The sequence below is a fragment of the Chiloscyllium plagiosum genome, unplaced genomic scaffold, assembly GCF_037043375.1.
Source record: "Chiloscyllium plagiosum isolate Xiang-an unplaced genomic scaffold, Cpla_swu_hap1 HiC_scaffold_3, whole genome shotgun sequence".
Classification (NCBI taxonomy): Eukaryota; Metazoa; Chordata; class Chondrichthyes; order Orectolobiformes; family Hemiscylliidae; genus Chiloscyllium; species Chiloscyllium plagiosum.
This window is the reverse complement of record NW_028270141.1, coordinates 157,526,375-157,541,166: the sequence shown is the minus strand read 5'-3', so window position 1 is coordinate 157,541,166 and position 14,792 is coordinate 157,526,375. Positions and strand designations below refer to the sequence as shown.

The 14,792-nt window shown below is 44.2% G+C and overlaps 1 protein-coding gene across 7 annotated transcripts in view; it reads left to right on the top strand.

Annotated features, from left to right (window-relative positions):
• aars2 (alanyl-tRNA synthetase 2, mitochondrial (putative)) overlaps positions 1-14,792 on the top strand; it is a 113,752-nt gene that overhangs the window by 14,649 nt on the left and 84,311 nt on the right. For 6 of the 7 annotated variants that reach the window (XR_015755074.1, XR_015755073.1, XR_015755075.1 and 3 more), the window contains 6 exons: positions 1,290-1,435; positions 7,529-7,720; positions 9,657-9,801; positions 9,972-10,117; positions 10,502-10,610; positions 14,429-14,467. Coding sequence is in view for 4 of the 7 variants with exons in the window: in XM_087984613.1 (XP_087840739.1) it covers positions 1,290-1,435; positions 7,529-7,720; positions 9,657-9,801; positions 9,972-10,117; positions 10,502-10,610; positions 14,429-14,467 (777 nt within the window). In the remaining 3 variants the exon portion in view is untranslated. The remainder of the gene's footprint in view (positions 1-1,289; positions 1,436-7,528; positions 7,721-9,656; positions 9,802-9,971; positions 10,118-10,501; positions 10,611-14,428; positions 14,468-14,792) is intronic. The other variant, XM_043687378.2, reaches the window with a different exon arrangement.

Below are 14,792 nucleotides of genomic sequence, written 5' to 3'. Positions count from 1 at the left end.
CAAAAAACGGTGTAAATAAATTCTCTCTGCTGTAGGTGGGATTTGACTCAACAACATTGAATGCACAGTGACAAATTTCCAAGTCTATGTTGTGACTTGATGGGGGACCTGCAGGTGGTGGTGTTCCTGTGTACCTGCTACCCTTGTCCTTTGAGATGATAACAGTCATTGGTTTGGAAAGTTCTGTCTAAGGAGCTTTGGTAAATTTCTGCAGTACATTTTGTAGATGGTACACGCTGCTGCTACAGTGTGTTGTGATGGAAGGAGTGGATGTATGTGATTGTCAGTCAAGCAGTTTGCTTTGTCCTGGATGGTGTTAAACTTCTTGAGTATTGTCGGAGTGGCACTCATCATGGCAAATTGGGAGTATTCCCTCACACTCCTAACTTGTGCCTTGTATGTGTTGGTCAGGTTTTGGGAGTCTGGAGGTGAGTCAATCCCGACAAGGTTCCTAGCCTCTGACCTCTTTTGGCTACGGTATTGATTTGGCAAATCCTGTTCAGTTTTTGGCCCGTGATAACTTTCAGGATATTAATAGTGGGGATTCAGCAATGGTAATGCCATTAAATGTCAGGAAGAGATGTTTAGATTCTCTCGTTGCAGACGGTCATTGTCTTGCAATTACTTGGTGCGAATGTTGCTTCCACTGTTGTTCCAAACCTCAATGTTTGCCAGGTCATACTGCTCAAATTAAATATCCTCAGTTTTCACTTTATGATGGAGGGAAGGTCATTGATGTCACTAAAGATGGTTGGGCTTCAGACGTGAAAAACTTCTAGGAGAAAGTAATAACTACAGATGCTGAAGATCAGAGTCGAGTGCAGCTGGAAAAGTTGCAGCAGGTCAGGCAGCACCCAAGGAGCAGGAAAATCGACGATTTGGACAAGAACCCTTCATCAGGAATAAGGCTGAAAAACTTCTGCAGGGGTGTCTTGAAGCTGAGATGATTGATCTGCAAGAACCACAGCCACCTTACTTTGCACAAGGTATGACTCCCAGTCAGCAGAAACGTTTTCACAATGCCTATTAGAGTCTAGTTTTGTTTGAGGTCTTTGGTGCTATTGTCATTCAAATGTTGCCTTTATGACAAAGGCATTTACTCTTTTTTTTGTCTATGTTTGGATCTGGACTGTAATGAAGGCAGGTGAGCTTATGGCTAGAGTTTAATCTCAGGCCATGGAGAGGGAATGCATGGTTTAATTTCGCTCAGTTTCTGGCAGGCAGGGAGAAGGAGACATCACTTAATATTCATAGAGGAGTTATTTGCTCTGTGGATGTGTTTTTGGCAGGAGGAAGCTTGCAGAATGGCCTGGGAGTTGCTGACTGAGGTGTATGGTATCCCGCAGGACCGCCTCTACGTGACCTTTTTTGGGGGAGACCCAGCATTGGGCTTGACAGCTGACGAGGAGACCAAAGAGATTTGGCTGAGCATTGGGTGAGATTGTGTGAAGAGTCTCTTTGCAGTGCTATAGAGTTTAAGCATAGGGAGGGAGAAAAGTCTCACTGGTGGCCACTTCATTGGCATATCTGAAACCTTCAACCATGAGACCATTAACATCTTCAACTATTCTAATGCTGTTTTGGCTGAACTTCCAACATAAACCATTAAACGTAGAAAATAGGAGTGGGCCATTCATCTCTTCAGTGCTGCTCCCTCTATTCAATATGATCACAGCTGATCACTCAACTCAGTACGCTGATCCAGCTTTCTCCCCATGTCCTCTGATCCTTTTAACCCTAAAAACAAATCTAACTCTTTGAAAACGTTCACTGTTTGGCCTTGATCTAGAGAATCCACAGCTCATTGTGCTCTCGGTGAAGATATTTCTTCTCATCCCAGTCTCAAATGACCAACTTCAAATCTTTACACTGTGTCTCCTGGTTCTGTACTTACCAGTCACAGGAATATCCTTCCTGTATTTACATTGTCCAGTCCTGTTAGAATTTTATAAACACAGTTATATGCTTTTTCCTGAAGTTTGATGCTTGCCCTAACTATTTTAGTTAACAACAAATAGTGGGTCCTTCCTTTAGAATTTTTTTTCTAGTAGGAATACGTTATCCTGAGTGTTCTGAAATATTCTCTGATAGGTCAGCCACAATGCCTCTATTCCGTTCTCTTTTCACTGATCCAGGCCATACTGGATTTGGTTCTGGGTAACGAACCAGGCCAGGTGTTAGAATTAGAGGTAGGTGAGCACTTTGGGGATAGTGACCATAATTCGGTGATTTTTACACTCGTGATGGAGAGGGATAAGTGTGTACTACAGGGCAAGAATTATAGCTGGGGTAAGGGAAATTATGATGCGGTGAGGCATGACTTAGGATGTGTGGCTTGGAAAAGTAGACTCCAAGGCAAGAGTGTAAATGATATGTGGAACTTGTTCAAGGGGCAACTATTGAGTGTCCTTGATAATTATGTACCTGTCAGGCAGGAAGGAAAGGGTCGTGCGAGGGAGCCGTGGTTTAATAAGGAATTGGAATCCCTTGTTAAATGGAAGAGGGCGGCCTATCTCAAGATGAGACGTGAATGTTCAATTGGGGCGATTGAGAGTTATAGGGTAGCCAGGAAGGACCTGAAGAGAGAGCTAAAAGCAGCAAGGATGGGACATGAAAGGTCCTTAGTAGATAGGATTAGGGAAAACCCTAAGGCTTTCTATAGGTATGTTAGGAATAAAAGAATGACTAGGGTAGGAATAGGTCCAGTCAAGGATAGTAGGGGGAAGTTGCGTGTGGAGGCGGAAGAGATTGGGGAGACACTGAATGAATACTTTTCTTCAGTATTCACTCAGGAACAGGGCATTGTTGTCGATGAGAATACTGAGGAACAAATAAGTAGAATGGATGGCTTTGAGGTATGTAGAGAAGAGGTGTTGGAAATCCTGGAAAAGGTGAAAATAGATAAGTCCCCTGGGCCTGATGGCATTTATCCTAGGATTCTCTGGGAAGCAAGGGAGGAGATTGCAGAGCCATTGGCCTTGATTTTTATGTCCTCTTTGTCTACAGGAGTAGTCCCAGAAGACTGGAGGATAGCAAATGTGGTTCCCTTGTTCAAAAAGGGGAGTAGGGATAGCCCTAGTAACTATAGGCCGGTGAGTCTCACTTCTGTTGTGGGCAAAGTCTTAGAGAGAATTGTAAGGGATAGGATTTATGCACATCTGGATAGGAATAATGTGATCAAGGATAGTCAGCATGGTTTTGTGAAGGGCAAGTCGTGCCTCACAAACCTTATTGAATTCTTTGAAAAGGTGACGAAGGAGGTTGATGAGGGGAAAGCGGTAGATGTGGTATATATGGATTTTAGTAAGGCGTTTGATAAGGTTCCCCATGGTAGGCTACTGCAGAAAATACGGAGATATGGCATTGAGGGTGAGTTGGAGGTTTGGATTAGGAATTGGCTGGATGGAAGAAGACAGAGGGTAGTAGTTGATGGCAAAGTTTCTTCATGGAGTGCCGTCACTAGCGGTGTTCCGCAAGGATCTGTTTTGGGACCATTGCTGTTTGTCATTTTTATAAATGACCTGGAAGAGGGGTTAGAAGGTTGGGTGAGCAAGTTTGCGGATGATACGAAAGTCGGAGGAGTTGTTGACAGTGAGGAAGCATGTGGCAGGTTACAGCAGGATATAGAGAAGCTGCAGAGCTGGGCAGAAAGGTGGCAGATGGAATTCAATGTAGCTAAGTGCGAGGTGATTCACTTTGGGAAGAATAACAAAAAGATGGGGTACTGGGCTAATGGTCGGATACTTGGTAGTGTGGATGAGCAGAGGGATCTTGGTGTCCATGTACACAGATCTCTGAAAGTTGCCACCCAGGTAAATAGTGCGGTGAGGAAGGCATATGGCGTACTGGCTTTTATTGGTAGAGGAATTGAGTTCCGGAGTCCTGAGGTCATGATGCAGTTGTATAAGACTCTGGTACGGCCGCATCTGGAATATTGTGTGCAGTTTTGGTCGCCATACTATAGGAAGGATGTGGAGGCATTGGAACGGGTGCAGAGGAGGTTTACCAGGATGTTGCCTGGTATGGAAGGAAAATCGTATGAGGAAAGACTGAGGCACTTGGGGCTGTTTTCACTAGAGAAAAGAAGGTTTAGGGGTGACTTGATTGAGGTGTACAAGATGATTAGGGGGTTAGATAGGGTCGACAGTATGAACCTTTTCCCGCGTATTGAGTCGGGTATTACAAGGGGGCATAGCTTTAAATTAAGGGGGGGTAGATATAGGACTGATGTTAGGGGTAGGTTCTTCACTCAGCGAGTCGTTAGTTCATGGAATGCCCTGCCAGTAACAGTGGTGGACTCTCCCTCTTTATGGGCATTTAAGAGGGCATTGGATAGGTATATGGAGGATAGTGGGTTAGTGTAGTTTAGGTGGGCTTGGATCGGCGCAACATCGAGGGCCCAAGGGCCTGTACTGCGCTGTATTCTTCTATGTTCTATGTGTTGCAGTTTTTGTAATTCAGGCTCTAGTTTATAATCTCAGCAAAAGCTGCTGAAACTTCAAACACTTGATGCAGACACTGGGGTTCAAACCCCACTACATAACTCTGAATACAGATATTAGGCTGACAGTCCAATGAAATATTTGAGGGAAAGCTACCATGTTGGAGGTACTTTTTTTAAATTGAGGGGAAATACAGAAGCCCTGTGTATCTGCTCAGCTGGATGTAAAAAATCCCATGGGACTATTTTGATGAAGAATAAGGAAGTTTCCTTAGTGTCTGGTGTTTATCCTTCAGTTGACATTGACACAGTTCAGACCTCTGATCTAACTATTTGATTTTATTTTAGTACCTTACTTTCAGATTTAAGAACAAAGTTTTTGCGAAATTCCATTTTGTTGTGGTCACTTTTCCCCAGGAGTTTCTTTGCTGTGAAATTATCCCTCTCATTACACAAAGCAAGATTCTTTGTGGTTGGTTCCACAGCATATTGTTTTAAGAAACTGTGGAATATCTTGCTTATACTTTGTCTCCAATCTGATCTTTACAATTTGTTCAGTTCAGTCCATATGAAAGCGGTTATTATAGTGACTTTGTTACAAGCACCTCATTTTACCTGTCTTTGTGATATACCAAGAGCTATGATGGCTATTTGATCAAAGCCATTTCCTCTAGCTGTTGCATCAGTTCCTAGATCATGTTCTGAATGCTTTCAGCTAAAGTACCTTTAATGTTAACTTATAGAGTCATAGAAATGTACAGCATGGAAATAGACCTTTTGATCCAACCCATCCATGCTGACCAGATATCCCAACCCAATCTAGTCCTGTGTCCTCTAGTTCTGGACTCCCCGACCCCAGGGAAAAGACTTTGCCTATTTACCCTATCCATGCCCCTCAGAATTTTGTAAACCTCTTTAAGGTCACCCCTCAGCCTCCGACGCTCCAGGGAAAACAGCCCCAGCCTGTACAGCCTCTCCGTATAGCTCAAATCCTCCAACCCTGGCAACATCCTTGTAAATCTTTTCTGAACCCTTTCAAGTTTCACAACATCTTTCCAATAGGAAGGAGACCAGAATTGCACACAATATTCCAACAGTGGCCTTACCATGTTTCAAAATTTGCTGCTGCAGTATTACTTTTGAATACTTTGTCACACTCTGCTTTACCCGAATCACTACAATCTCTGTTTTGAATTTTCTCTTTAGATTTCTCTGTACTGGAATCCTCCCCATGCCCTGTCTACAGGCCTGGTTATTCATGTCACCAGGAAACTACTCCCACTCAATAAACGTGGCACATCACCTGCATTGTCATCCATATCTTACTTTGTTTAATCTACTTAATTCATTGGTCAGTGATAGTGGTATACACTGGTATTAACAACATAGATTTAAAAAGGGGGTCTGGGGGTGGGGAAATTAGGTCCAAAAAGCAGAATATTTAGAGTTAGGAGCTACGTTTAAAAAGTAGAATCTCGAAGGTAATGATTTCAGGATTGCTACAGTGCCACATACTAGTCAGAGTAGGCTTAGCAGACTATACCAGATGAATACGTGGCTGGAAAGATGATGCAAGGGGGAGGGGTTTCAGATTTCTGGGACTATGGGATTAGTTCTAGGGGGCCAGTACAAGCTGGGCAGGACTGGAACTGATGTCCCAGGGAGATTATTTGCTAGACTGATTTTGGGGGATTAAATGAAAATGGCAAGGTGATGGGGACCTATACAGAAGACAGGGGATGGAAGTAAGGGCAAAAACAAAAGACAGAGTGGAAATAAGAAAAGGCAGAAAAATCAAGGGCATGAATTACACAGGGCCACAATACAAACTAATGCAAATAAGACGAAGAATGTTAAAAACACCAGTCTTAAGGCCTGTTGTCTTAATGCAGGGAGCATTCATAATAAAGTGGATGAATTAAAAAGCCCACATAAACCGATATGATACAGTTGAGATTATGTGGCTTCAGGGTGATGATGCAGGGGTGGGAACTGAACATCCATGGGTATACACTGTTTAGGTAGGACAGACAAAAAGATGGTGGTGGAATGGCACTGCCATGATCACATTAAATGGTGGAGCAGGCTGGTTGGGTTGAATGTTCTATTTTTGATGACTCATTGATACATTTAATTAGCTAATAGATTTTAGTGTTTTTAGCCAAAAGCAGCAGCTGCTTCCCTCTCTGCATCAAATGGGGTGGCACGGTGGCTCAGTTGTTAGCACTGCTGCCTCATAGCGCCAGGGACTTCCGTTTGATTCCAACTTCGGGGACTGGGCCTGTGTGGAGTTTGCACGTTCTCCCCGTGTCTGCGTGGGTTTCCGCTGGCTGTTTTGGTTTCCTTCCACATTCCAAAGATGTGCAGATTAGGTGGATTGGCCATATTAAATTGCCCACAGTGTTCAGGGATGTGTAGATTAGTCATGGGAAATGCAGGGGTACAGGGGTAGGGTAGGGGATGGGTCTGGGTGGGAAAATCTTCAGAGTGTTGGTGTGGATTTGTTGGGCCGAATGGCCAGTTTCCACACTGTGGGAATCCTATATCAACATAAATCCTACTTTCACCAGCGGTACATTTTAAACTGTTTACGATCCTTCGCTTCCTTTATTCCTCACTTTGACATCACACTTTTTAATCATACCTCATGCTCACTGTAGTTAGTCTCGATTCAGAGAATCACTCACAGTTTACTGAAACTTAATAGCCACTGACACACTTATGCAAACTCATTTACAGTTTCTTTTACAGTTTGTGAAATTCTAAGCGAAATTTAGAAAACTTGTTCTTTCAATGATTCACCTACAATCACTAAGCAGAGAGCTCCACTTGCGCTAGGCTCCCCTTTTCACATTAAACAACAAAACCTAAGAATTGCAGATGCTGGAAATCTAAAACAAAATCAGAAATTGCTGGCAAAGGTCAGCAGGTCTGGCAGCATCTGTGGAGAGAAAGTAGTTAACGTTTTGGGTCCAGTGACCCTCCTTCAAAATGTCTTGTGCTGAGGGGTAGGGAATGTGTGGGTCAAAGGTCCATCAGGGACATAGTGTGACAGATCCTAAGCATTGTTTTGTGTGTTTTTTAAAGTGTTCATCCTCACCGCTTACTTCCATTTGGTCTCGCACATAACTTCTGGGAGATGGGAGAGATGGGGCCCTGTGGACCATGCACCGAGATACACTATGACCACGGAGTAGGGGAAGGAGCAGCAGCACAAGTCAACACAGGCAATCCTCAACTAGTGGAAATCTGGAACCTGGTCTTCATGCAGTACAGCAGGTTAGTGTGGAGAGGCGTTATGAATTTCTGGCTGGGACATGGATTGGAGTGGGTTTGAGTTGGGTGGGGACTGTAGTATTGGGGAGATGGGGTGTTGTAGTATGATGGTGTCATTCCTAGATTGATGGCACAGTGAAAGGAGAGTGCTATTCTGTATTGAACACTGCTGTATTTGCCTTTGGAGTCTTTACTGAGGACAGTGTAATGGGAGCTTTACTTTGTTTCTGATTCTGTTCTGTACCTGTCCTGGGAGTGTTTGCTGGGGATAGTGCAAAGTCAAAAGTCACATGATACCAGGTTATAGTCATGGTCTCGTGCGACTTCTAACCTTGTCCACCCCAGTCCAATACCAGCACCTCCACATTGGGGATAGTGCAGCAGAAGCTTTACTCTGATTCAGACCCCATGCTGGGACTGTATGGGGACAGTGTTGAGGGAGATATGTGTTCAGTTTGAGTATATTGGAGGCTTTACTTTCAGTTTAAAAGCGTAGAGGGAGTGGGTTTTTAGAAGATTTGTAGCTCAGGTTGGGATTCTGGATGTAAGTTTGCTCACTGAGCTGGAAGGTTCGCTTCCAGACGTTTTGTCACCATACTAGGTAAAATCAGTGAGCTTCCAGTGAAGCACTGGTGTTAGTGACTTGCTTTCTATTTATGTGTTTAGGCTTCCTTGAGTTGGTGACAACATTTACTGTGGTGATATCATTTCCTGTTCCTTTTCTCAGAGGGTGGTAAATGGTGTCCAAGTCTATGTGTTTGTTGACAGAGTTCCGGTTGGAATGCCATGCTTCTAGGAATACTCGTGCGTGTTTCTGTTTGGCTTTGTCCTAGGATAGATGTTTTGTCCCAGTCGAAGTGGTGTCCTTCCTCATTTGTATGTAAAGAAACTAGTAAGAGTGAGTCATGTCTTTTTATGGCTAGATGATCATTTATCATGGTGGCTAGTCTTCTGCCTGTTTGTCCAATGTAGTGTTTACTACAGTTCTTGCAAGGTATTTTGTAAATGACATTAGTCTTGCTTGCTGTCTGTATGGGGTCTTTCAAGTTCATTAGCTGCTGTTTTAGTGTGTTGGTGGGTTTGTGGGCTATCATGATACCAAGGGGTCTGAGTAGTCTGGCTGTCATTTCCGAGATGTCTTTGATGTAGGGGAGTGTGGTGAGGGTTTCTGGATGGGTTTTGTTTGCTTGTTTGGATTTGTTGTTGAGAAATTGGCAGACTGTGTTCATTGGGAATCCATTTTTGAATACGAAGCATAAGTGATTTTCCTCTGCTCTGCATAGTTCCTCTGTGCTGCAGTGTGTGGTGGCTCGTTGAAATAATGTTCTGATGCAGCTTCGTTTGTGGGTGTTGGAATAATTGCTTCTGTAGTTCAGTATTTGGTCTGTATGTGTTGTTTTCCCATAGGCACTGGTTTGAAGTTCCTCACTGGCTGTTCACTCCTCTGTGACATCTAGGAATAGCAGTTTGTTGCTTTCCTCTTTAGTGAATTTTATACCAGTAAGGGTATTATTGATGGCCTTGGACCCATTTGCCACTCTCTGAGAAAAAGAACAGGAAATTACATCAGCACAGTAGATGATGTCACTAACCCAAGGAAACCTAAATATATAAGTAGAAAGTGGGTCACTAACACCGGTGCTTCACCAGAGGCTCACTGATGATTTTACCTAATATGGAAACGTCTGAAAACGAACCTTACAGCTCTGTGAGCAAACTTCTATCCAGTAGAGGGAGCTTTACTTTTAGTTTAAAAATATAGAGGAAGCGTTTCTTTGCATTTAACCCTCTACTCTCCCTGTCCTAGAAATGTTTGATGAGGACAGTGGGTAGAGTAAGCTTTTCTCTGTATCTAACGCTGGGCTGCACTTTCCTACTCAGCATAGGGAGAATGGTGGCAGTGTTGAGTCATCCTTATTAGTATTTTTTTCTCCTGTAGGGAGGCTGATGGCAGTCTTCAGTCCCTACCACAGCATAGTGTTGACACCGGCATGGGACTTGAGCGATTAGTTGCGGTTCTGCAAGGGAAAGAATCCAATTACGACACTGACCTCTTCACTCCCATTCTAGATGCCATTCACAGGGTAAGAATGAGTGCTGCCCACCTCCATTGCTGGGCATGGGGTATTTCTGAGATGGTGGATGGGATGGTTTAGAATGGACTGCACACTATTCCTAAGAAGTCCAGTACCAGTGAAGCTGGTATGTTGAAAAAGTTTACCTTTGGTACTATCTGGTTTGGATGTTTTTTCAGGGAACGAAAGCTCCTCCATACCGAGGTTTGGTGGGTGACATGGATCCTGACATGGTGGACAGGGCTTATCGTGTGCTGGCTGATCATATCCGTGCTCTCACTGTCTGCATTGCTGACGGCCTCTATCCAGGAATGACTGGAGCTGCGTGAGTTCTTCCAGTTGAACTGCACCTTGTAGATAATGTGTGACTGGAACAAGGAGAAGGGAGGCTGCACTGTGAGGGGAGTTTGCTTGCTAAGGGGAAGAATCTTTGACATGGAACCAATGGAATTGATGCAGGGCTGTCCTAAGAAATGTAGGGAAGTATTGCTGGGGGCACTGGGAAACTGAGGTGGCAGTCATTGCAGAAGAGCTGTTACCATTTTGAGGGGGGTAGGTTTTTGCTTATCGGGGGAAGGCTGTCAAGTGGACATTAGCAAGGTATAGGGAGGGGGTGTGGTAGAGAAAGTAGAGGTTGCAGTTTAGGGATTGCATCTTCTCTAATTGGAGCCTGTATGATGATGCTGATGGATTTATTGTTGGTTCCCAGGCTGGTTTTACGTCGAATTCTCCGCCGAGCTGTGAGGTTTTCTGCAGAGGTTTTGCGGGCCCCTTCTGGCTTTCTGGCAGGTTTGGTGCCAACTGTCGTAGAGATTCTGGTGAGAATGTTGTCGATCTGTGTGCAGGGGGGAGGTGCTGAATTAACAAGCGAAGGCAGAGAAAACCTGCATAATGATCAATCTGACCTTTCTGTGAGGGTGTTCTGTGTCAGGGAAATGAGCAAGTCAATGTTGCTTAAAGTCGAGTCACCAAACATTGTCTGTTAAGGTGGGATATTGATAAATCTCCAGAGAATTGAAGGGACAAAAACCTCAGTCATTGTCTTCTTCTGGTTCAATGTCCCAATTCCCACCAATCTCAAAGGGCACACTGAATGCATTGTGGTTCTATCACATCTTTACCCCTGCACCCCACAAACATACCTCCACAAACAAAACGTGCATCTGACCAAACTGCTGCTTATCTGATCTAATGTAGCCTTTCATGCTCAGTGTCCAATTTTGTTTAAATCTCCCAGAAATCGTCCTGTGAAGTTTGAAATTACATTAACTGCAGAAACATGTATTATTGTTCAGGAACTGGGAAGTGGTGTGTTGGGGCTGAAGAACGTGGGGGTGTGAGATATGCGAGGGGACAAGAACACGGTGAGAAAATGGGCAAACAGGCAGGGAAAGACTCCAGATTAATACAGGCATGGTGCAGGTACCAATCTAACTAGAAGGGAAAGCGAAAGTGACAGGGAGTATGGAGTCAAATGGAAAGATAAGCGGCAGGATAGCGTATGTGCAGGCAGATTTAAACTTGAGACAGACTGGGAATGCAGCAAAAAGGAAGGATAACTTAGGACATCTTATGACTTCCAATATCTCTAATAAGAAAGTTAGCATTAAGGCACTTTACCTGACTGCTCGTAGCATTCATAACAAAGCAGACGAACTAATGGCACAGATCATCGTGAATGATTATGATGTGGTAGGCATCACAGAGACATGGTTACATGGGGGTCAGGACTGGCAGTTAAACATCCAAGGGTTTTCAACTTATCGAAAAGACAGGGAGGTGGGCAGAGGGGCCAGGGTGGCCTTGTTAGTTAAGAACAAAATTAAATCTATGGCACTGAATGACATAGCGTCGGATGATGTGGAGTCTGTGTGGGTGGAATTGAGGAACCACAAAGGCAAAAAAACCATAATGGTAGTTATGTACAGACCACCTAACAGTGGTCAGGACCAAGGGCACAACATGTACCAGGAAATAGAGAAGGCATGTCAGAAAGGCAAGGTCACGGTGATCATGGGAGACTTCAATATGCAGGTGGACTGGGTAAATAATGTTGCCAGTGGATCCAAAGAAAGGGAATTCATGGAAGCTTACAGGATGGCTTTTTGGAACAGCTTGTCATGGAACCCACAAGGGAGCAGGCTATTCTGGACCTAGTGCTATGTAATGAACCAGACTTTATAAAAAATCTTAAAGTAAGGGAACACTTAAGAAGCAGCGATCATAATATGGTAGAGTTCAGTCTGCAGTTTGAAAGAGAGAAGGCAAAATCGGATGTAATGGTGTTACAGTTAAATAAAGGTAATTATGAGGGCATGAGAGAGGAACTGACGAAAATAGACTGGAAGCAGAGCCTAGCAGGGAAGACAGTAGAGCAAAAATGGCAGGAGTTTGTGGGTAAAATTGAGGACACTACAGAGGTTCATCCCCAAGAAGAGAAAGATTATCCGGGGAGGGATTAGACAGCCATGCCTGACAAAGGAAGTCCGGAAATCTATCAAATAAAAAGAGAGAGCCTATAAAGTGGCCAAGAGCACTGGGAAATCAGAAGATTGGGAAGGCTACAAAAACAAACAGAGGATAACAATGAGAGAAATAAGGAAGGAGAGGACCAAATATGAAGATAGGCTAGCCAGTAATATTAGAAATGATAGTAAAAGTTTCTTTCAATACGTAAACAAACGACAGGCAAGAGTAGACATTGGGCCACTTCAAACTGATGCTGGAAACCTAGTGATGGGAGATAAGGAAATAGCTGGCGAACTTAATAAGTACTTTGCGTCAGTCTTCACAGTGGAAGACATGAGTAATATCCCAACAATTAAAGGGAGTCAGGGGGCTGAGTTGAGTATGGTTGCCATTACAAAAGAGAAAGTGCTAGAAAAGCTAAAAGGTCTTAAAATTGATAAATCTCCTGGCCCTGATGGGTTACATTCTAAAGTTCTGAGGGAGGTGGCTGAGGAAATAGCGGAGGCGTTGGTTGAGATCTTTCAAAAGTCACTAGAGTCAGGGAAAGTCCCGGATGATTGGAAGATCGCTGTTGTAACCCCCTTGTTCAAGAAAGGATCAAGGCAAAAGATGGAAAATTATAGGCCAATTAGCCTAACCTCGGTTGTTGGTAAAATTCTAGAATCCATCATTAAGGATGAGGTTTCTAAATTCTTGGAAGAGCAGGGTCGGATTAGAACAAGTCAACATGGATTTAGTAAGGGAAGGTCGTGCCTGACAAACCTGTTGAGTTCTTTGAAGAGGTGACAAGTAGGTTAGACTGGGGAAACCCAGTGGATGTGGTCTACCTAGACTTCCAAAAGGCCTTTGATAAGGTGCCACACGGGAGGCTGCTGAGCAAGGTGAGGGCCCATGGTGTTCGAGGTGAGCTACTGGTATGGATTAAGGATTGGCTGTCTGACAGAAGGCAGAGAGTTGGGATAAAAGGTTCTTTTTCGGAATGGCAGCCGGTGACAAGCGGTGTCCCGCAGGGTTCAGTGTTGGGGCCGCAGCTGTTCACATCATATATTAATGATCTGGATGAAGGGACTGGGGGCATTCTAGCGAAGTTTGCCGATGATACAAAGTTAGGTTGACAGGCAGGTAGTACTGAGGAAGTGGGGAGGCTGCAGAAGGATCTAGACAGTTTGGAGGAGTGGTCCAGGAAATGGCTGATGGAATTCAATGTGAGCAAATGCGAGGTCTTGCACTTTGGGAAAAAGAATAGAAGCATGGATTACTTTCTAAACGGTGAGAAAATTCATAAAGCCAAAGTACAGAGGGATCTGGGAGTGCTAGTTGAGGATTCTCTAAAGGTAAACATGTAGGTTGAGTCTGTGATTAAGAAAGCGAATGCAATGTTGTCAATTATCTCAAGAGGGTTGGAATATAAAAGCACTAATGTGCTACTGAGACTTTATAAAGCTCTGGTTAGGCCCCATTTGGAGTACTGTGTCCAGTTTTGGTCCCCACACTCAGGAAGGACATACTGGCACTGGAGCGTGTCCAGCGGAGATTCACACGGATGATTCCGGGAATGCTTGGTCTAACATATGAGGAACGGCTGAGGATCCTGGGACTGTATTCATTGGAGTTTAGAAGATTAAGGGGAGATCTAATAGAAACTCAAGATAATACATGGCTTGGAGAGGGTGGACGCTAGGAAATTGTTTCCGTTAGGCGAGGAGATTAGGACCCTTGGACACAGCCTTAGAATTAGAGGGGGTAAATTCAGAACAGAAATGCGGAGACATTTCTTCAGCCAGAGAGTGGTGGGCCTGTGGAATTCATTGCCGCAGAGTGCAGTGGAGGCTGGGACGCTAAATGTCTTCAAGGCAGAAATTGATAAATTCTTGATGTCACAAGGAATTAAGGGCTACGGGGAGAATGCCCATCAGCCATGATTGAATGGCGGAGTGGACTCGATGGGCCGAATGGCCTTGCTTCCGCTCCTATGTCTTATGGTCGGACTCCAGAATTAGTCTGGCAACTGTGCAGGAGAGCAATCCAACCATAGAGAAAGAGACACTCTAGGATTCATCTGGAAACAGCATAGGTGATCAAACTAACAGGAAACAATCTCCAGGCTTAATCCAAGGATCTGTTCCAAAAGTGGATCTGTGTAACTCTTGTGTTTCTACATTTTCAGGGAGATGCCTACCCAGAGTTAAAGCAAGACCCATGCCAGGTGAGCGATTAAAGTCTGTAATGGAAATTGGGGTGGCAATCGCCCAACTCAACACCATCTTGTTCAACCCTTACTCACCTCTCCCCACCCTATCTGTCACGTTGTCAACTGGTTGGCACCTGGGAGGGTGTCCTGTTGCTTGTCCTTTTCCCCCATCACACAGGCTGTGGTGCTGCTCCTTCCTGCCCTCCACCCCATAATATCCTTGGCATCTCTCAGTCATGGTCATGTGGCACAGCAGATATCCTTTGGCCCATCACGTCTGCACCAACAAGGTGCTACTGAATCTACATGAATCTTACTTTCAATTATTATATTTCGAGCA